Source organism: Desmodus rotundus, chromosome 13 (assembly GCF_022682495.2).
Source record: "Desmodus rotundus isolate HL8 chromosome 13, HLdesRot8A.1, whole genome shotgun sequence".
NCBI lineage: Eukaryota > Metazoa > Chordata > Mammalia > Chiroptera > Phyllostomidae > Desmodus > Desmodus rotundus.
This window is the reverse complement of record NC_071399.1, coordinates 93,169,502-93,191,236: the sequence shown is the minus strand read 5'-3', so window position 1 is coordinate 93,191,236 and position 21,735 is coordinate 93,169,502. Positions and strand designations below refer to the sequence as shown.

Sequence of the window (21,735 nt, the reverse complement as noted above, 5' to 3'; positions counted from 1 at the left end):
AAAATAGCCGTCTGTGATATTGTCGGAAACGAGTTGCATCTGCAGATGAATTTGGGGAGGCCTGACATCGGAGCAATACCCAGTCTTCCAACCCACGGACACAGAAGGCCTGTCCACTCACTTAGGTCTGTTTTAAATCCTCTCCGTGACCTTTCATTGCTTTTGGCGTACAAGTCTTGCACTTATTTTGTTAAATTTATGACCAAGTATTTTGTTCTTTATAGTATTGTCAATGAAAGACTCCATTTTTGGAGTGTAAGTGTATAGAAATAATGTTGATTTTTGTACATCAGTCTTTTCTCCTGAAACCTTGGTGGGCTTAATTAGTTTTAGTAGCTTTGTAGTAAATGTTAGGGCTTTCTATATATCGGATGATATTGTTTATAGAAATTTTATGTTTTAAACATAAAACATAGCCTTTATGGCCATTGCAAAATTTAAAAATTAGATTTAAATTTATATATTTACTTCTAATTTAAGGTAATGGTCAATAAAAGACTTTCCAGAATAAAGAAATATTACTTTGGGATAAAAATTCATGAAGTGATGGAAATATGAATTTGAGAAGAAAAGAAATTATGTAAAATTTCTTACTAAAGAAAAGCTCGTTAATGTAGTATTAAGGACCGATGATGGGTATCAAATTGCCTGGAATGGCTACATGTAAGAGTTATGTACTTTTATTTAAAAATGTCAATGTAAAATAAAAGTTTGTATCCCTTGGAACTATGCAGGTCAGGTGAAAATCTTTGATCAATCTAGAAAATGAGGGAGAAGGTACACAGTTTTTCAGGGCTTTTTTAGGGGGTGTAAGAGCAAAGCCACTTAAAACGTGTTAATGTGTATATACCTCCCTAATAGGTTTTCTCTTTGGGATGATTGTTAACTGAGATTTGTAGGGACTACCAAAAGTCCTTACTTTTTAATTTAAAGTAAAGCCTTCACCAATAGTCATCCAACAGTCCAGTTCATTACTTTTGATTGAGAGGAATAATAATTCATCTGGAATTAAGTTACTGCCATCTTTAAACAAGTCGCTTAGCTAGTTTTAGATACTCCAGCCACTGCATGTGATGTACTCAGGCAGGTCTATTCGGGAGTATAAAATCTCTCTTCTGTGGTGTTTCACTAATTTTTAAAGAACTTTCAAAGAAAGGTAGAGTATGTTCACTTTGATTTCCCCCTTTCCATAATAATCAATCGTATTAGCACAATTGCTATTTATCCTTAGCGGTGAGGAATGTAACATTTTTTAACGTATTGCTACAGACTTTTAGCACACACATGTCTACCAGTGTACGCGGGCTTCTGGAGTGGGTGTCTCTGGCTGCATAGGTCAGAAAGGTCGGGTTCCAGAACTGTTGAGGGACTCAGTCTTTGTTTCCCCGCGTGCACCGAGCCCAGGGCTCCCTCTAGTCCCCACAGCTCTCACCGCCCACCACTCGCTCCTCCCCCCTCCAGCCTCCCAGGGTCCACGGGGAGCGAGAGTGCGCAAGCGCGGGGGCTCCGGACTTGGCCTCGGGGGACATTGACAGGGGTGCGCACCGAGTCGCTGGCTCTCGTGCTTCTCTCTGGACTTTCCGCCCTTGCTCCTTTTCACTCCCCCCCACCCCCGCAAGGGGTTTTACAGGGACCCAGGGACTGACGTCTCCCCAAACACCATTTACACGGTCGCAGTGCACATCCCTAGCGCTCGGCCGGCAGAGAGCGGGCCGCGGGCGTCACGTGGGCGCGCCCCCGCGGCGGCGCGCGCGCGGACCCCGGCGCGGAGCGAGGGCCACGGGAGGGGCGGGGCGTGGCGGCCGCGTGACGTGCGCGCTCGGCGGCTCGCGGCTGAGAACGCTTTGTGAGTCCCGGCGCGCTGAGCACTTCGGCCCGGGTTCTGGGGGCGCTGCGCAGTCGCGCCGCACTCGAGGAAGCCGTCCTCTGGGCCGCGGCGGCCCGGCGGGGAGCTTTGCGGGCCGCGCCGAAGCGCCCGAAGTCCGGCAGGCACAGGTGGGCCGGCGGGCGGCGGGGGAGCCTTCGCCCCTGCGCGGGCCCCTGCGAGCGCGGGCGGGTTAGTGGGTGGCGGTAGCGCCCCGGGCCCTGCGGCCTGGCCGGGCGGACGCGGGACGCCGGCAGGGAAGGCCGGGGGCCTTTATCCAAAACTTGGAGGTGAACTTTTCAGTGACGGGAGGACTTTCGAAAGACAATAGTGTGAGAAGTCGTTCTTGGTTAACTCCCACGTCCTAGTTACGAACCTCCGCGCTCCACACCCCAACTCCCCCAGTTTACTGTTAGGATGGAGACACCGCCCCTCCCCCCTCGGGTCGTGGGGTCGTGCGTCTGCGGCCCCTTCTTGCTGCGGCGCCCCAGCTGTTTGCTTCGAAAATCGGAGGGATCTTCACTCTCCCCCAGTGCTTGAAGCTCCGGGAAGGTCCGTGCCTTCTGTTTACGAAACGGCCGGCAGACTGCGGCCACGGCCCTGGGAGTGGAGGGCGCGCGGCCTTACTCTTTCGAGCACATTTGTGAACACATTTGTTGCAGTTCGTTAGGGGCGAGCGCCGCGGGGGACGGGCCTCAGACCTGATTTCTGGGTCTGGAACAGGTTTTTCTTGGAATGCGCCCGGCGGGGACGCGTGGTGTCTGCGCTGCGGAGCGGTGGCCCCGCCCCCGTCCCAGTTGTCACGGATTGCTTTGCTCGGTCCCGGGAGGACCGGTCAGGTTGGCTTTCTTATGTTGTAATGGAAAGAATTTGAGTAGAAGATCGTTGTTGCCTCTGAAATAATGGCCTTAAATATGTAAGCACGCAGCAATTTTTCTTTGAAGTTTCCAAAAGCACTACCAAAAAGTAATGGAAGCATGTCCCCCATAATAAAGAGGTAATGCTCCACTTTTCTAATAACAGACCTCAGTGAGCGACTTTATATGAAACCTGCTTGAAACTGCAAGCTTTTCTCTTAATTGTGCAGCTTACTGGACCGGCCAGAGTGGGTGGGAAGCCTCGGGAGGAAATTAACTTGGGAAGTGACTGCTCAGTTTTTGTTTTTAAATTTTTAATCAGGGCCCGATAGGGCGTTAGAGCAACTTCTGCTCGCTGTAGGGAGATACCTGCTGCATTATTAAAGACTGCTTCTGATGCTGACCTTTGGAATGGTTGTTACTACTTTAGTGTTTACGGGACTGAATTAAGTATAGCAAACTGTTCAGTTGAGAATTTAACTGTACTCCTGAATCTTTTAAAGCACGTGGACACATGCAGCTGTTTGAAGCATACATTTTACTCCTTTTATTAGATCGTTTAAAAAATAAATGCACCACTGATATCTGGAATCAGGTTTTGATATGTGATTTAAGGCAATTATATGCCTGCCTTCTGCCTTCAAGTACTACCTAGGAAGGCTTAACTTAAACCAAATTTGAGCCTTCCTGCCATGAACACCCCGCGTTTCCTTCAGCCCTCTCTCATTCTGCTCCCTTGCAGGCACAGTGAGAGCTTTATCTTTGCAATTCGACGTTTCCTCGTCAAATATTGATGGAGCCTGACGCTTGGAATGTCTTCTCCATTTACTGGCTCTGCCTTTGGGCAAGCTGCTCAGGATTTGTCAAATGTTTTCTAAATCAGATACAAACTTTCAAGGATTTAAAAGTTAAGCTCAGAACAGTGCTGAGTGCGTCTGAAGAATTTCATGCAAGGTGGTGATTAAGGTGCCTTCCAGGAGCAGAGGCCGTGTGCATTGTACATTGCAGTGCCCATCAGTGAATGGTCTTGCAGCGGTCTTTAATCTGCGTGTGAACCCCAGTTGTTTGTGAAGCTGTCCCCTTGCACGTTGATTTGTAGCATTGTCCCTCATACTTTCAGGGAGTTGCAAAGGATGCGTCTCCCCACGTATTGATATTTACGTGGCCTAAAATTGGGACGTCACTCTTAACTGTATCCGAAGGAGTGTAGTATTGCAGTTTTATCCCATCACCATCAATTTTAAACAAGCATGATACTTTACCTGGCTCCTTTCTCTTGAAATTGCACTTTGATTTTACCCCCCTGCCCCCCCCCCCCAAATTATCTTAATGTAATTTATGCTTGAAAGCTTTTTATTCTCTGCCATACATGTTTTTAATAAAAATACTTGTATAAGTTGAAGCTAGGTTTCTTTGGTTTTCTTTTTTAAAGATTTTAATGTATTTTTAGAGAGGGTAAGGGAATGAGAAAGACTGAAACATCAATGTGTGGTTGCCTCTTGTGCGCCCCCTACTGGGGACCTGGCCCACAACCCAGGTATGTGCCCTGACTGGGAATCGAACTGGCGATCCTTTGGTTGACAGGCCAGCGCTCAATCCACTGAGCCACACCAACCAGGGCTGAAGCTAGTTTTAAAAATTTCTTAAGACTTTAACTCTACATATTATACTTCTTCTGGATTGAGTTATTAGAAGTGGTAATAGTTGGTCAGACGGCATAATGGCTGATGGATTTTGATATACTAATTAACTATGAAAAGTAAGAGTTCCGTGGGAATTTGTCTTAATGAGATGGTAGTTGACGTTGCCTAATTAAAACCGGCACTGTTGTTGAACGGGAAGAACTCCTTCCCTTGGCGCTAGCGGAGCCGCACACTCAGCATGGCGTCCCTATCAACCAAGTGGCACCGCTCTCATTTTTTCTCATTGCCCGATGTTCCCCAGTTTTGTGATCTTGGCTCTCTCCTGCATGTAAGACTGGAGCACTAGGAAGCTAATTGGAGAGACTGGGGTGGAGCGTGGCAGCCGTGGCGTCTCTCAGTAGGTGGCTGCCTGAGTTCTCCTGGGGGAGAGAAGACGGGGTCGCTGTCCCCGGGGCTTCCCTCCTGGGGGCCACCAGTGTTCTTGCTGGAGAGGTACCTGCCACCACAACTCCAAGAACCGAGCTGGGGAGAGCAGGCTGAAGGTCTCGGTACTCAGCATGCAATTTTCATTTTGTCCTCCAGCTTTTGGCATTTGTCCGTCTTCATGCCTGATAGTCCCCTGTCCAAAGACAGTTTGCTTCTGCTTTTGAATCAACACATTCAGTCTTCCTTCAGGGCTGGAGAGAAATAGTGTCCAGGTGCTGGGTGTGGGAGATACCAAGGGTCTTAATTCGTAAGTTAGCTTTTAATCAGTCCTTTATTTCCAGCTCTACTTCTGTTCCCTCTTTGGAGGAGCGTTGAATGCCATCCATTCCGTGGGCCTTCGGGAGGTCACGTGATATGCTGTGTACCCACCCCTTCTCCGAGTTCCTCTCCGACAGCTGGGCCTCAGCTGTCGCTGGTCTGGTTTGAGTCACCACTTGTCTGACTGTCTGTCGCCTTTTTCTAGTTCACCCTCCTCATTTATCCTTACATTAAGGGGCAACAAAGTGTATATAGTGCACTAATCTTATATTTGTAGCCCGAGCATCTTTCGTACGCGTAATCACTCCGACGCAGATAAAGAGCCTCTCCCCACGTACAACACGGCCCCTCCCGTCCCTTGCAAACCTAGATCCACCACCTGTGACACCGTTTTCATTTCTGTCACCAGACACTGGTGGTGCCTGCTTTTCGGCCTCACTTGCACAGAGTCCTTCATGCGTTACGTAGTCTCCGTGTGAGGTCTTTTGTATCTGGCTGCTTTTGCTCCAAAAATTGGAGAGACTCGTGACTGTGGGAGGTATGGGCTTATTTACTTATTTTTTAGTGCCTGTGGGTTAGTGCGTTGTCTGAATAAATACACCGCTCTTGACCCCTTCTCCTGTGGGTGGGCATCTGGGTGGTTCCGAGTTTTTGGCCTCCGTGAGTGAAGCCGCGGTGACTGTCTGTGTTTGGCGCGTGTACTCACTCGTTTCTCTCAGCTCCACGCCGCCGAGGGGGTCGCTGGGCGGTGGGGTGCAGGCGTGGGGAGCTCCGGAGGAACCGCCCACTTCCACCGTGTCTGCGCCTGCGCTGTCCCGCACTGGCGCGAGCGGAGCGGGCGCAGGGCCCGCGGGTCGTCCTGCTTGCCAGGGTTTCAGGTCCATCTCCCCGGGGGAGGAGCGCGTTGATTTTCACATGCCAGTTACATGTGTTGTCGTGTGAAGTAGCTGTTCATGCCTTTTCTCAGTAAGTGCACGGGTATGTCGGTTCAGTGGAGCCGTGGGAGGGCCGGGCTGACTGCACGCAGGGCACCTGCCCCTTTAAGTGGGAGTGAGGTGGCTTGGAGGCTTCGTGCAGGTGTTTTTCTCTTTTCTGTCATCTCCCGTGTGCGGTTCAGCCTCGCTTTTAAGTAGCTGGGCGCGACCTGAGTTTATATCATGAATTACAATGCCACTCTTCGATTCCCACCTCCAAGACACGTGGTAGGGAACGTATTTCTTACTAGAAACAGGAGCACGGGAGTTATTCAGCACTTGCATTCTGCCTTGCTCTCTCCTGCTTTTAATTTAAATGATATTTAAGGCTGAGTAATGTCCACTTACCCGCTCAGCTCATGCATATTCCGTGCCTTTTTGGTGGCAGCCCTAGCAGTAGGCCTGGGGAGTTCTGTGTGGAACAAGACGCGCAGGGCTGCGGGCCTCTTGCAGTGTATTCGGGTAGGAGAAAGTCATAATCCATAAACAAATAGCTAAGTAAGATGATGAAAGGTAATTACCTGTTTTGCAGAAATGGAGCAAGAGCTGCAAAATGGAGAACCTGCCGAGATTAAGATCATCAAGGAAGCCTACGAGAAAGCCTTTTTCTTTGTTAACAAAGGGCTGACTACGGACGAGTTAGGTCAGAAGGAAGAAGCCAAGAGCCACTACAAGCAAGGAATAGGCCACCTGCTCAGGGGGATCAGCGTGTGCCCCGCGGACCCCGAGCACGCAGGCCCTGGGTGGGAGTCCGCGCGGCAGATGCAGCAGAAAATGAAAGAAACGCTGCAGAACGTGCGCACCAGGCTGGAGATTCTCGAGAAGGGCCTTGCCACGTCCCTGCGGAATGACCTGCAGGAGGTGCCCAAGTTGTACCCGGAGTTCCCACCGAAAGACATGTCGTCGAAGTGCCCGGAGCCTCGGGCCTTTGACTCGGCCCCTGCGCGCTCCGCGGCTGCAGTCAATGGAAGCGCTTCTGCCGCGGGCGCCGGGGCGCTGCCCGCCCCCGCTTCCCTGTACGCACCAGCCCAGAGCCACCCCACCGAGGCTCCGCCCGCCTACTCGCCCCAGGCTGCCGAAGGCCATTACACAGTGTCCTATGGGACGGAGTCCGGGGAGGTCTCCTCGGTGGGAGAGGACTTTTACAGGAATCATTCTCAGCCGCCTCCTCTGGAGACCTTAGGGCTCGATGCAGACGAGTTGATCCTGATTCCAAACGGAGTACAGATTTTCTTCGTGAACCCCGCGGGGGAGGTTAGTGCGCCCTCCTACCCCGGGTACCTGCGCATCGTGAGGTTCTTGGATAATTCCCTGGACACAGTCCTGAACCGTCCTCCGGGGTTCCTCCAGGTAAGCCACGGAAATGTCGACCTGACTGGAAATGGGTGCAATCCATCATTTTTGTTTTTAGTATTTATAATGGGTCTGAGACAATAACTGCCAAGAGGTCATTTCAAGTTCTAGTTCCTTTATAAATGGGCTGTGAATGTACACGTTTGTGTTTGATAGACTTTCTTTTTTACTTTTTAACCTTCACTGGAGGACATGCTTATTGATTTGAGAGAGAGAGAGTGAGAAGTCAGCTGATTGCCTGCTGCACAGGCCCGGACTGGGGATCGAACCCACCGCCCTTCGGTGTACAGGACAGTAACGCTCCAGCCAGCGTCGCTGCCTGGACCTGGCAGGAGAGTGGGGTTTTCGACTGGGGGTGTGAAGAGGCTGCTGAGAGCTCGCAGTTTCTGCTGGTCTGGTAGCAGCTGCATCGGAACAGTGGGACGTAGGAGACCTGGGGCCTGGGCTGCAGGAGGTGTGGGAGACGAACTCCGTGCGCGGTCACCTGAGCTCTGCCTTTAAAACGACGGGCTCTCTAGTGGGATTACAACCAGCATTTATTCATCTCTTCAGGGGCTCTCCCCTGCCCATGTCCAGTGTTCACAGCATTCTCCGTCAAGGGAGCTACTGTGTGTCGACTGAGAAAATACTTGGATGTTCTAAAAAATAAACACAGCCAAGTATTGGAAGTCAGATATAAAATCTTAGGCTGCAAAATTTACTGCTGGCCTCTTTAGGAGATTAGGAATTAATCTGATTTTAAGTAGGCAGGCCTTAGAAATCCCACTTTTCTCTTGGTTTCAGTTTCACTGTGCTTTTAGAACCCAGTGAACGCAGGGTCCGCCTCTGCCGAACGTGGACGGGAGAGTGTCCGGTGGATGTTAAGCTGGGCGAGGAGGGTCCGTGGTGGGCGAGCCTGTCGGTTGGCAGCAGTCTGCCCCCGTCCGCCCCCAGAAGGTGCTCCCCGCTTTGTGTGAGGAGCCGTGGGGGCTCTCCGTCCAGAGTCTAGTCAGTGCTGGAGGACCCCCAGCGCAGGAAAGAGACCTCGCCCACGCTCTCCACCCTCGGTCGTTCACGTGTCGCCCGCGCCATTTTTGTCAAATGCACACCCTGCTGTTGCTTCAGTGTTTTCTTCAGGTGTCTCGTTTGCTGGTTGCATTCTAGACGGCAACAGCTATGAAAGCGAGGGAAAGATGTGTTTATTTCTAATGCATAGTAAAATGCACAGCTACTTAAACTGAGATAGGACGTAAATCCCCCGAAGTCATTTTACACACCCAGAGGTGCCTTCCAACCTTTGACGTGTTTGTTTTCCGGTAGGACAATTTTAAAAGCTTGGTGAAAACCTAGGTCTCTTCACTGATTTTTTTTTTAACTAACCTTTCCAGGTTTGTGACTGGCTGTACCCTCTAGTTCCTGATAGATCCCCGGTTCTCAAGTGCACCGCGGGGGCCTACATGTTTCCCGACACAATGCTGCAAGCGGCGGGGTGCTTCGTGGGCGTCGTCCTGTCTTCGGAACTGCCGGAGGACGACAGAGAGCTCTTCGAGGATCTCTTACGACAGATGTCCGACCTGCGGCTCCAGGTAACTGGGGTGGGTGCCTTCAGGAGGAAAGCCTGCTTCCACGGAAGCCTGGGCAGTTCCTCCCACGCTCACAGTGTCTGTCACTGCTGACCGCGACTTCCAGACTGGTGCCCGCGAGCGCACAGGCCGGCGACAAGATGGTGGGAAGCTGGAGACCTGGTGTGGGTGGGGCGGGTGCAGCTGTGAATGCACTGGTGAGGGTAGGAGTTGGGCGAGGACTCGAAGGTGACCCGGTGCTGCTGTGAGGCTGTGGGAGCTCATCACCTAGGGGACCCAGGGGGCCGAGAGGCTGTCTGTGAAGGCAAGTTCACCCGTGCAGACCCCGCAGCCTGGCCTGCCTCCCAGGGCACGGGGAGGCACGGGGCTTACGCTGGACCCGCACCCTGTCTTGCGGAGAGAAATCAGGGCCTTAGAGTCTGTGTCAGCTATCTGTTCACTCGTTTCCCAGACACGTGTTCATCGTCCCTGGGGTGTGGGCCTGTGCCAGGTGCCCAGGGCGCAGGGCTCGTCAGCTGGGGTCTCACCTGCCCCCCCAGACGCCGGCAGTCCCAGAGGTGCACGTGCACGGCAGGGCCGTCCCGGAGCCATGTGCTAAGTGCAAGGTCAAGGTAGGCACTGGGTGATGAGGATTCAGAGGGCCTTGCCCCAGCCTGGGGTCACAGGTGGGCGACCTCACAGAGGAGGCACAGACCTGCAGGGGTGGCCGCCTGTGTCCTCGCCCCCTCGACAAACCCACTGGCCACAGTGTTGCCCTCTGCAAGTCCAAAACCCTTTCTAAATGTTGGGGAAATGCTTGTTTTTTTATTTCTTTCAAACATTTTTATTAGAGAGAAAGGGGAAGGGAGGGAGGAGGAGAGGGAGAGCAACGTAACATGAGAGACACGGATCGACTGTCTTTCTGCTGAGCCCCAGCTGGTGACGGAACCTCCAGCCCAGGCCTGTGCCCTGAAGGGGTCCACACTGAGCTGCACTGGCCAGGGCTCCAGACTGTGTCTGTTTTGTTGGCTCGCTGAGTTTCTTTTGGAGTCCACGTGTAAGTGAAGTGATACAGTGTTTGTGTTTGTCTTCCGGGACTGACTGCAGGTAGCATGATACCTCTAGGTCCCTCTGTGTGGTCACAAATGGGAAAGTTTCGTTTTCTCACGGTTGAGTAACACTCCCTCATGTAGACGTCCCACTGTCCCACCCGTTCCTTATCCGTTTGTCTCTGATGAGAGCGTTCAGTCCTTTTCTATTTCAGGTAATTACAGGCAGCTACGTAGTCACTGCCATTTTGCTCTTTTCTGAGTGGTTCGGTGGGTCCCTGTTCTGCTCTTACCCTCTGGCTCCCTCTTCTCTTGCACGTTGGTGACTGTGCGGTGCGGCTGGCTCTCTCTACTCTGTGGAGTGACTCCCCGCAGATTTCTGGTTTGTGGTTGCCATGTGCTTCACGTCTGCCAAGCCGCCGTTCCCAGCGAAGGTTTGAAGTTGAAGGCCACTTAAGTTCCGACATGGTCTGAACTCACTACCACTGTTCCTCAGCCCCTCTGTGTGTGTTTGTGTAACGGTTCTAACTTCTTTGTGCACCTGCTCTTCTGTGTCCCTCAGGTTCCTCTTGGGATTACACGTGATCTTCCGATGTTTGCCTTTCCTGTTGGTGGGTCCCCTGCTTTTATAATGTGTCCATGAGAATTTTTTCTTTGTGATATTTTCTTACTCATGTTTTAATTTTTTTTTTTTTTAAAAGAAGACTAACATTTCATGTAATACTGGTTTACAAGTAAACTCCTTCAGCTCTTTCTTGTCTGGGAAGCTCTTTATCTCTAGTTTGATTCTAAACGAAAGCTTTGCTGGGTGGAGTAATCTCGGCTATAGGTCGCTGCTTTTCATCACTATGAACATTTCATGCCACCCCCGCCTGGTCTGAAATGTTTCTGTTGAGAAACCAGCTGGCAGTCTTCGTAGGTAACTGACTGCTTTGTTCTTGCTGCTTTGAAGATTCTGTCTTTAACCTTTGGCATTTGAGTTACAGTGTGTCTGGGAGCGGGCCTCTTTGGGTGCATCTTGTTTGGGACTCTGTGCTTCCTGGGCTTTTATGCCTGTTTCCTTCAGAAATTTTTGGTCATTATCTCTTCAAGTATGTCCTCTATCCCTTGCTCTCTGGCTCCTCCTTTTGCGGCCTGTAGGAGGACGTTGCTGTGCTTGATGCTGTCCCAGAGGTCCCTTAACTGTCCTCATTCTTTGGGATTCTTTTTTCTTTCTGCTGTTCCGATGGGGTAGCTACCGTGTGTTTCGAATCACTAATTTCTCAGCTCCAGCTCGTCTGCTGTTGACTCCATCTGGCACGTCCTCCATTCCAGTCACTGCTCTCCTCTTCTCACTGGTCCTCTCGACCGTCTGCCTCCTCACCGGCGCTTCCCGTCCTCTCCTGAGGTTGTCGCCCGCCTGAGCGTCCCTGTCACCCATGTTTTCAGCTCTGCGTCCAGGAGCTGGCTTGTCTCCATTCTGTTTAGTTCTTTTTCTGGAATTCTGTCCTTCTCTTCCATCTGGGCCCTGCGGCTTTGTCCCCTCGTTTGGGCTGCACCCCCTGCCCCCCTCCCCCCACCGTGTTTGGTTCTGTGGGTTAGGCAGAGGCGCTACGCCAACCGGGCTTGCAGAGTGGCCTTTTGTAGCAGCTGTCCTGGGTGCCCAGTGGTGCAGCCTCCCCGTCACCTGAGCCAGGTGCTGCCCTTGAGCCCCAGTTGCTGTTAGCACGTCAGTGGGGCAGATGGACCCTCAGGCTGATCCGCCATGAGCCTGGCCGTGAGGAGTGGCTGTGACAACAGCAGACGAGCTTTGGGCATGGGGTGACCCTGGGGAGCAGGACTCGCTGCACCTGGCTGCTGGTGCCTGCTGGGCCCACTGCCTGGTGTGTCGTGTGTGGTGCTGACTGGCTGGTGCCTGGGTGTGTGTGGTGCTGATTGGCTGGTGCTCTGGTGTGGTCTGAAGCCAGGCCAGCCACCAGGTGTAGGTGTGTTGGTTCGGGAGCGGGGGACTCCGGTCCTTGCCAAAGCCAGCTGCTCAGCCCAGGGCTACCTGGTGGGAGCTGCCTGGGCCTGGCCTGGAGGGGCCTGGGGGAGGCTGTGCTGCAGGCGGAGGCCGGCAGCCACCAGTGCCAGGCTTGGGGCCACTGAGCACGCGGGGCAGGGCACACAGAGGCCGTCGCTGCTCGTTTGGGTTGTCTGCAGTGCATGCCGAGACCGACCGCTCCTGAGGAGCAGCTGCTGGAAGGTGCAGGAGGTGCAAGGGGCAGGAAGGGTGTTACTCAGGTTAATGGAGACTCAGATGGGGTGCCCGCGTGGGGAGGGGTCAGCAGAGGAACAGGGGCACCTGCCGCACTCTGTCTGGGAGAAAGCTGCCCCTCCAGCCCTCGCTCTGAAGCTGGACACTTCAGTTCCTCCCCGTGTGTCCCTGGTGTTTCTTAAGCCTCTGTCCCCTTGCTGGAGCTCAGGGCGCGGGTTTGTGGGTGAGTTGGTACGCCGGCCCTTGGAGAGGGCGCCTGGGTCCCCAGCAGCGCTCTGTCTCGCCTGGAGGGCGCCTGCACCGATGTTCACGGCCGGCTGTCGTGGGGCCAGCCTGTTCTGAGTTGCTGCCCCTCCTGCCGGTCTCCACGTGGCTGCTTTCTGTCCTCAGTGTCAGGGGTTCTGTTCAGCTGGGCGTCGGGCGGCTCGCAGGGGAGGCAGTCTGTCCTTCAGCCGTGATTGGATGTGGTCATGGGCAGAGGCGAGCGCAGTGTTCCCCTGCCCCGCCACCTCGCCCGGAAGTGCGGTCGCAGTATTGTGTGAGTGACCCTCCAGCTGCAGCCTGTGAGGTCCAAGGGTCAGCTGTAGTTCCCGTCAGTTTCAGTTTCGAAAGGCTTGTTCCTGTTTTCTCAGAAGTAGAATGCACTTGGAATCCGTGCCTGTTTGAAAGATCCAAGGTCACGGGAACTGAGCACCAGGTCAGGGGAGGTCACAGTCACATCTGCACGGTTGTGTGTCTGTGTGTGTGAGGGACGCTGTGGTGACTGCGGTCAGTGCTGGTGTTTGGTCTCTTAACAGCGCCCACGGCCCGCAGAGGAGTGCGTGTCCTGCGCTCACAGGGAGGGGCCCACGGAGGCCGGGCGTGGCGGCCGGGCGTGGCTGTGAGCCTTAGCCCGCCGTCTGTTTGTCCACTGGCAGGGCGAAGGGCCCTTCAGTGCTCAGACCTGGGTCCCTGCCCCCACACGCACCGGCTCTAGCAGAGACGTTAAACTGACTTTCAGGTTAGATGCTCACTTCTCTGTTGAGTTTATTTTTGGTTGCGTGTTGTTTTTAGTTTGCCCTGTTGTCCCAACTCCAGCTGTGAACAAAAGGTAGTTACAGCTGTAACTTTGACCTTTTTTACCCTTGAGTATTCACTCAGCAGGTGTGTGCCAGTAGAATGCTGTTAGTACTAAGTGCAAAAAACCCCAGCAGTTAGCTTTCCAACAGTGCATAGCCAAACTGGACTTGAGTTTTGTTAATTGCCTTTGAAGTTACTTATTCTTACATATATGACTGGTCTAAGTCTTTTATTCCGTGTCTTTTGAAATTTGGTTTCAGTCACGTGCTGTGAACTAGGAACTCAGAGGTTGGAGGCTGGGGACGAGATCGGACAGAATCGGTGGCATTCACAGTGAGACTGTCAGACACTGCCATGGGACCGGGCGCAGCGTTAGGGCGCGAGGCACTGCAGCGCCGGGAGAGTCACCTGGGGAGTCGGGTCTGAGCTAAGCCCAGTCCTCTACCCCCTAGGCGAACTGGGACCGGGCGGAGGGAGAGGATGAGTTCCAGATCCCTGGCCGAGCCAGGGGCCCTGCCGGCCCGCGGAAGGACGCCAGTGGCCCCGATGGGAGACGCACGGGCGCTTCATCGGACCAAGGCGGCAAGGACGTGCGGCCCAAAGGGAAACGGGGTAAAAAGGTGAGCATGTCACGGGAAGAGTGATGGGGGGGGTGCGCGTGCTAATCGAAGGTGCCTGTCACCCGTGTCAGTGACTCACAGGCTCTCACCCCCGTTTGCTGAACGGAGCGCCCGCTGCAGGGAGTGGCAGACGTGACCAGCAGCCTCGGTTCTTCCCTTTCCCAGCGTTTGTCGCTGAAAGCGCTTTGCAAGTGCTCCACGTTTTGAGGGATAGAGTTTTTGTGCCTGTTCTCAGATTTTCCTGTTACGTTAACGGTGCTCGTATTTCTTTGTTTCGTGGTGCCCCCCCGCCCTGCCCCCTGCACACCGAGATTGGGGGCCAGGCAGCTTGTTCTCCGACTGCCGTTTTCGTTCAGGTCCTCGTTTCCTCGGGGGTGTCACCAGGGCCGAACGGGCTGCTCGGAAGATCAGCAGTTGTCTACTTGTTCTGCTTTCATTTCTTAGGCTCTGGGTGTGTGACGTGCTGTAAACAGCAGATCTGGGTTGGAGGCAGTGAGTGTCACTGAGGGCTGGGACACTGAGCGGAGCGGGGACAGTGTGAATTTAGCGTCTGCCTCAGGAGGGGCTGACGGCCCGGTGGGGAGGGCAGATGGGTGGGCAGTGTGCGTCTCCGTCCAGTGTGATCACTGGATGGGGCCCCGCAGGTTGCGTGCAGAGCTGGGCTGTGCCTCCTCTCTGATGCATGTGTGGGGCATGGGGCCGATGCGGGGCCCTCGGGCCGAGATGAGTCCTGGCAGACGGAGAGGGGCTGGCTGCACGGGAGCAGGTGGAGGGGACACTCAGCAGGAGTGATGACGCAAACAGACGTGGAGAGGAGGAACGTGTGTGAGTCCCGAGTGGGGGCAGTTCAGGCCCTTGGTGGTGGCTGTGTTCCAGGGGTGGGTGCTCCTCCGCCGTCGCGGAGTGAGTGAGAATCGGTGAGTGCTCTGCATGTGCTCATGTCGGACATCCTGGACTGGCTTTACGAGGACACTGGGAGTCCAGAGTGGCTCCCGGAAATGTCTTTGTTTATGCACAAAACGATACATCAAGTCGCGAAAAGTAAGCTTGCCTCCCGAGCCGTCCCCAGCCTCCTGCCTCCCAGCTCTCTGTTGCTCTTTGCTTCTTACTGTTCTTCCAGGTAGGTTTTATGCATGTTCAAATACATACTCATGCACGTGTTTATTTTGCGTGGATACGAATGTACATACATATGTGAATAATAATTAATACAAATGCCAGCATGTAACACAAACTATTTTGCTCCTTGGTTTTTACTTCACAGCATATTTGGAAATTTTTCCATATCACATAGAACTTCATTTTTTAAAAATTTAACACTTGTTTTAAAAAATGAAATTATATGCTCTCCCTGGCTGGCGTGGCTCAGCGGATTGAGCGCCTGCCTGCAAACCAAAGGGTCAGGGTTCGATTCCCAGTGAGGGCACATGCCTGGGTTGCTGGCCAGGTCCCCAGTAGGGGGCGCGTGGGAGGCAGCCACACATTGATGTGTCTCCTCTTCCCTTCCCATCTCTCTAAAAATAAATAAAATCTTTACAAAAATTGAAAATGAAAGTGTATAAGAAGGTACGTGGGTTGGGCAGCTTTACTGCCCGCCCCCGTCGTCCACGTCCACAGTGCCCACAGCCCCGGGTGTGGCCCGGGCCCCGTGGTTCTCACTGGGCCCCTCGAGGCAGCAACATGCAGACAGAGCTGCTGCTCTCCCCTCCCTCTCGTCACAGGAGGTAACAGGTAGGCTGTTACCTTTATCCCTGTCGTTGATAAAAAGTTGAGGGGTCTTTCCGTGTCAGTAAGTAGAGAGCTTCCTCAGCTTTCCACAGCCACCACGCACTTCCTTTCAGGAGTCCCTCAGTGCCTTTGATCAGCGTGTCATCGGCAGGCACCTGGCCTGGTTCCTCTTGTCCCTGCTCCACACAGCACCTCAGTCAGCAGCGCCGTGGACCCGTGGACCACACACTCGCTCGTCGGGCATGTCCGTAGATGCAGGTCACGGGGGCGCAGTCTGTACCTGGGACAGGTGCCGGCCAGCAGCGTGGGGGCGCCTGGTCCCGGGCCGGGAGAGGCTGCGCCGCAGCGTCTCAGTTCGCGTGGGTTGTGAGTAGTGCGGAGCATCTGCTCACGGGCACCGGGCACCGTGAGGTTCGTCTTGTGTGTGCGGCGTCTGCTCGTGTGTGCCCTTCACCTGCACTCACGGCCGAGCTCCCAGTTGCGTCCTCTCGACTTCTGGAGCTCCGTGCCTTTCCGCGGCGTCGGCTGTTGTCAGGCTTCGGTAAGTCGGCAGTGTGTCTGGTTTTTCCCTGGGAGCAGCTTTGCCCTGTGCAGAAGTTCGGTTTCGTTTGCAGTGTTAGATTTTGAGGGAGGCTCTGCGTTTCTGCCGGACAGTTCGTCCTGCCCCCGAGTCCTGAGAGTGCGCGACTCCTCGGGGAGACCGGCCGCTGGCCGCTGTTCCCGCGACGGCGCGGAGCAGCAGGGGCAGGTGGTCTGCGTGCCCGTGTCCGTGCCGGCGGAAAGGCCGGGGTGCTGTGTACGTGTGTCTCTGCTTGGACTCGGTCTCTGTCAAAAGCAGCTCACGTGCGAGCACCCTTCCTCACTGAGGGAGCCGTTCGGTGGAACGCGTCCGGGGTGACTGGCCACGCAAGGGGCTCCCGGTCCTGTCTGGTCCGGTCGGGGAAGGGAAGGCGCGGGTGCGAACATGGCACGGTGCACACCGCACTGGGGGCATGTGGGGGCGTGTGGGCACGTGCGCCTCGCTTGCCTGGGGGAGCACGTTGCCGCCGGTGGCCCCGAGGTGCACGGGCCTGGGCCAGGAGTGGGCTGGTGACTCTCTTGGCTGGAGGTGTGTCCCCCTGCTCCGTGCTGTTTCATTGCTCGGGAGTTTCCTCTGCGTGGTTCTCCCGCGCTTCACGTGTCCGTGTGTTTGCCCTTTAGGCTAGAGGCGCTTCAAGTGAGGAAGTCAGTCTGAGTCACATGGTCCCCTGCGAGCCCGTCGCAGAAGAAAAACCGAAGGAGTTGCCTGAGTGGAGCGAGAAGGTGGCTCAGAACATTCTGACAGGTAGGCCGGGGACGGCGGTGGTGGCTTTCCTCCTCTGCAGTGCGGAGCCCTGGGGAGGAGGGAGAGACGGCGCAGTCCGGGCCTCGGTGACGCTTTGTAAACACTCAGAGGTCGAGGGACTGGCTCTTAGAACAGTGCACACTGTTGCACAGGTGCGAGCTCCTCCCCGGCTCTTCTGCTCGCTCCCGGGGGGTCGGCAGGGGACCCCACACGCTCCGGGGGCCCTGAGTGTGAAACTGCTTATTTTCCGTTTCCCTCTGGAATCCCCCGCAGTCCTTTCTGTCCCGCCCCCCACCAGTGGGGGTGCGGTGCGCCCCTCTGCATGGAAGCAGCACGGCCCTCGTGGACCACACAGCAGCACGAGCACATGGAGACCCGGGGTCCCTGCCAGGCCACTGGGCGGTGGCCCCTCTGTGATTAGTAATTACTGTTAACGAGGGCTTCGGGCAGGTGCTCTAGAACCAGACCGACCTTTCCAGGACCTTTCCGGGCATGTGTCTTCCTGGGACTGGCTGATGTCCCAGCTGTTCGGGTGCGGGGGCTCTCGGATTCAGACCCCCACCGGTCTCCGCTCAGGGCGCCAGCCTCCCTCTTTGGGGAAGCTCATTAGCATAGTAGACGTGTCAGAAGCAGAGGAATCTCCAACGTGAAATCCCAGCAAACCACAACAAGTGAAAAGTAACCGACCAGTTAGCTAGGAGCTAACAGAGTACTTTCCCAGCGTCCAAGTGCCGCTTGAGACGGGCAGAAAAGATGAAGACAGTTTCTGAAGTGTGATCGCAACAGTTAAAACGGAGCTTTGAAAGACGTTTTCACAGAAGTCGAGAAGAAACCCTCCCTCTCGCTACTGGCCCCTGGATGTTGCAGGTGCCGAGCCGTGGTCTGGGTCGTGCCAGCTGAGCCTGTGCCCACTCCTGCGTGGGCGGGGCTGTCGCCGTGTGCCAGGACGTCCCGGGCTCATGGAACCACACACCCCTTTATGCTTAGGAGCCCAGTGGTCAGGCACCCAAGGCCCCGCAGGGCTGGCTGTGTCTGCTTCTGGAGGGCCAGCCCTCAGCGGGGAGGCTGGGGCTGGCCGCCCCTCGCTAGCCGGGGGCTGATCACCTGAAGGCCCTGCCCTCACACGTCTGGCACCCGCAGCGGGAGGACTCAGCATCCGGGCTGCCACAGGGAGCGCCTGCCTCGGCCTCTCTGTGCAGCACAACCCTTTCAGCGCGGTGGCGTCTGTACGGTCGCTCTGGGCTCCGACCGATTGGGGCCGGCCCAGCAGGCAGGCAGAGGCGGCCTGTCGTCTGGCACACTTGTGGGGATTCCCAGTGCCACTCCTTACAAGCGAGTGACAAGCCTGCCTAGGGTGGATGGCAGGTGACACAGACTCCCTCCTTTGGACGTCTTTGGAGAACATCACCTGCCAGGAAGTGTGCGGCCTTCTGGGTGCCACATGGGCTCCGTGCACTGGTCCTCTGGGAGCCTAGCATCCTCGTTCAGCTCACCCTGGGGGGAGCTAACGGAGATCCTGGATGGCCCGCAGGGTCTGCTGGCTCCTCATCCTGTGCCCTAAAGGGTGGACAGTCAGAGCGAACATGAGCTCCCTGGTGCTGTTGGGGTGGAGGGGAGACCACTGGCTCCCCAGGTCACAGAAGGGGGGGCTCAGAGTGCGGAAGAGGGACTCCAGGGAACTGGGTCCGATTGGTCTAGACTGTTGGCACCTGCCCCACACGGGCTCTGTGCAGAGACGCGCGGCCCTGGCTCCGGGTGGTGCCCTGCACCAGAGCCGCGGGCGGACGCTCCCGGGCCACTTCTGCGAGGCCGAGTCCCCGGTGCGGGCCAGCGTCTTGCTTTCTGATGGAAAAGGCGAGGGGAGGCGTGGTGACGGTTTCATGTGCAGCCGTGGGGGGTGTCGGGGAGGCTGGCCGCGCGTGTCATGGAGGCAGCTGCAAACATTGCCGTCGCCGTGGAGTCTGGACGCTGCTGCGGGAGGAGGAAGCGGGTGGGTGACTGATCGGATTGGCTCAGCCCATCGTGGGAGGTCGCCCGGCAACCTCGTGTCCCCGGCCCGCGTGTCTGAGCGTGGACTGCGTGCGCAGGTGCACGCGTGGGTGGGGTGAATGCACATGTGTTCGGCGCCTCAGCCCCCCGACCTCCCCTCCATTCGCTCTCGCTGGTCTCACGGAGTCTCGTCTGCCTTCTGCAAGTGCAGCTGGTTTTCACTTTTTAAAACTTTTTCCTCTGTAACTTAACTAGTTGTTTTTTTGACTAGACATCTCCTGCCCCTTCGTTGTGGGGGCTCCTGGTGGGACCTGCTTGCCTGGCTGTGAGGGGGCCGGAAGGGGTCGCAGGGGCTGCAGGGAGACGTGCTGACCCAGGATGGGAGGCACATCCGTCGTTCTAACGGGCTTCACTGGGCGCTTTGCGTTGCCTGCATTTTCAAATCAACAGGTGAGGTTTGTCCGTGGTCACTGGACACCTGCCCACTCGTGGGCTGAAGTCATTGCGTAAGAACCTTGCCCCAGAGTTGAACAGAGCTGGGGAGAGTGAACTTCAGTATTTCACGTGTCCAGCTTTAAAATCGTAAGCTGTCCCTGGGGCAGGTGACTGTGGCCTCCCCTGTCAGGGGGAGCCTTTGTCCTCGGGGGCCTTGTCTGCTCCCATCTCCTTCCCGCTTCTGGCCCACGTGCCTCCGGGGCCCTCCCACTAGAGATGCCCTGCCACCTGCTTTCCTTTCCCTCCATCAGCTCCTCTTCATTCCTGCGGCCAGAAGCCCAAGCAAAGCGGGGGCCAGCGCCTGCCCTTGTGGGAATGGGTGCGCCGTCTGGGCCTCTCACTGTCCTTCCCTCCAGACGTCCTGCCCCCATGTGTCCCTCGGGTGCCCATGCCTGTGCCACGCAGGCTTCTGTTGCAGGCTAAGAAGTGCGGAGAGCCAGAGGCTGGGGTTCAGGATTGAGGGGGAACAGGACCCCTGCCCTGTACCCCGAGACTAACACGAGCAGACACGTTTGCCGCCCTGGCGCATCCGACAGAGACTCTTCGGGTGCTGGTCAGCATTGTCTGCGTCTGCCGCCCTGAAGGACGTGGGGGGAGGGGGAGAGGGCAGTGCCTGGTGCAGGGCAGCAGGAACAGGGGCCCCTCTGGCCAGAGGCCACTTCACGCCCCGCAAGCCCGAATCCGTCCCGAGCGTGGCGGCAGGCGGAGGTGCCTGCAAGTCCGAGGTGGAGAGGAGGGACACAGCACTCTTTCCTGAGTGGCCTGTGTTGTGTCAAAGACGAGTCACTCGGGAGACGCGAGTGTTGTGGACGGAAGACTGTGAGGGCAGAGTGGGCCGGAGAGTTTGCGTTGTGTTTGGATTTGGGTGTTCGAACAACTTGGGGAGTTTTTCCTGTTGATTAGTTAGTTATGAAAGGGTTTGAAGGTAAAATTGGCCTATGACATTGTGAACTTCGACATTTTCTTTCAACAGGTGCTTCCTGGGTGAGTTGGGGCCTCGTCAAAGGGGCTGAATTTACGGGCAAAGCCATCCAGAAAGGTGCCTCCAAACTGCGGGAGCGGATTCAGCCAGAAGAAAAGCCGGTGGAAGTGAGTCCTGCCGTGAGCCGGGGACTCCACATAGCCAAGCAGGCCACAGGCGGAGCGGCCAAAGTCAGCCAGTTCCTGGGTAAAGTACCTCTGGGACTTTGCTGCTTTTCGGGTAAATGAAAAGTGACCTCTTAGTTCAGGTTAATCTGAGCGCTCCGTTTGCGAGGGTTGATGTAAGAGTGAAGAATCCGACAGAGCAGCTTCACTCCAGCTCACAGGAGGCTGTGCAGACCAGCAGCACCCGCCAATGGAGAGCCACGGCCGAGTTTCTGAGCCGGTGCACCTGCCGCCTCGGACCCCACGTGTGTGTGAGGCCCTGAGGGGCTCTGGCTGGCACGTGAAAGGTGGTTTGGGTGATGCTGGAGAGGGGAGTGTCTGTCCTTTGAGGAGGGAGCTCGAGTAGAGCTGACAGAGTGACTCTGCTGCTGGCCGGCCCTTGGAAAGGCTTGCTTCTGGCCCCTTCCACCCCTCCTCCTCGGGCAGCTCAAAAGCCGTGTGTTTAAAGGTGGGCAGATAGCTCCTTCACGGATTATGTTTAAATTTTGTAAGGTTATCTTTTTGCTATTCAGTTTTCTTTTGAATCAGATCTTGGTCTGTTTACTTTTATGTAGACGTAAATACTTCATTACCATTCCATTGAGGTGTCTGCAGACACGGAGGGAAAGTACGCAGATAACGCTGAGCTGGAGCCCATGGGAGGTGGGCGTGCCCGTCTGGCATTACAGCAGTCAGAAAGGCCCGTCATTTTCCTCTAAGCACTTTGCCGAAAGAGCACGTACCTGAGGGCAGGGTTAAAAGCGCCCACAGGCTCTGCAGACACACCCATACACCAGACAGCAGCCTTGGTTTCAAAGGCGGCGGGCCTGGCTCTCGCCCTCGCCCAGAGGCGGCAGCCTGCAGCGCAGCACGCCGGTGCCCTCGGGAGCGTCGCTGGTCCGGAGCGGGAGGCCGGGGCAGGGATGCTCTTTTAAGTGGTGGTGTTGTTGTTTTTAATGGCTGTGTTAGTCGATGGAGTTTGCACTGTAGCCACTTGCGTTGGAAAGGAGCTGGCCCCGCACGTGAAGAAACACGGGAGCAAGCTCGTGCCAGAGTCGCTCAAAAAGGACAAGGACGGGAAGTCTCCACTGGACGGGGCCATGGTCGTGGCCGCCAGCAGTGTCCAAGGTACCA

At 55.5% G+C, this 21,735-nt stretch overlaps 1 protein-coding gene across 3 annotated transcripts in view; it reads left to right on the top strand.

Moving 5' to 3' along the window:
- Positions 1-1,809: 1,809 nt before the first annotated feature.
- The window catches only part of SPART (spartin), a 32,298-nt gene continuing 12,372 nt past the window's right edge, over positions 1,810-21,735 (top strand). For 2 of the 3 annotated variants that reach the window (XM_053916507.1, XM_053916506.1), the window contains exons 1-7: positions 1,811-1,995; positions 6,615-7,432; positions 8,803-9,000; positions 13,773-13,940; positions 16,869-16,992; positions 20,450-20,644; positions 21,571-21,729. In XM_053916507.1, the coding sequence (XP_053772482.1) occupies positions 6,617-7,432; positions 8,803-9,000; positions 13,773-13,940; positions 16,869-16,992; positions 20,450-20,644; positions 21,571-21,729 (1,660 nt within the window). In that variant the 5' untranslated portion in view covers positions 1,811-1,995; positions 6,615-6,616. Of the gene's footprint in view, positions 1,996-6,614; positions 7,433-8,802; positions 9,001-13,772; positions 13,941-16,868; positions 16,993-20,449; positions 20,645-21,570; positions 21,730-21,735 lie in introns of all 3 variants that reach the window. The other variant, XM_053916508.1, reaches the window with a different exon arrangement.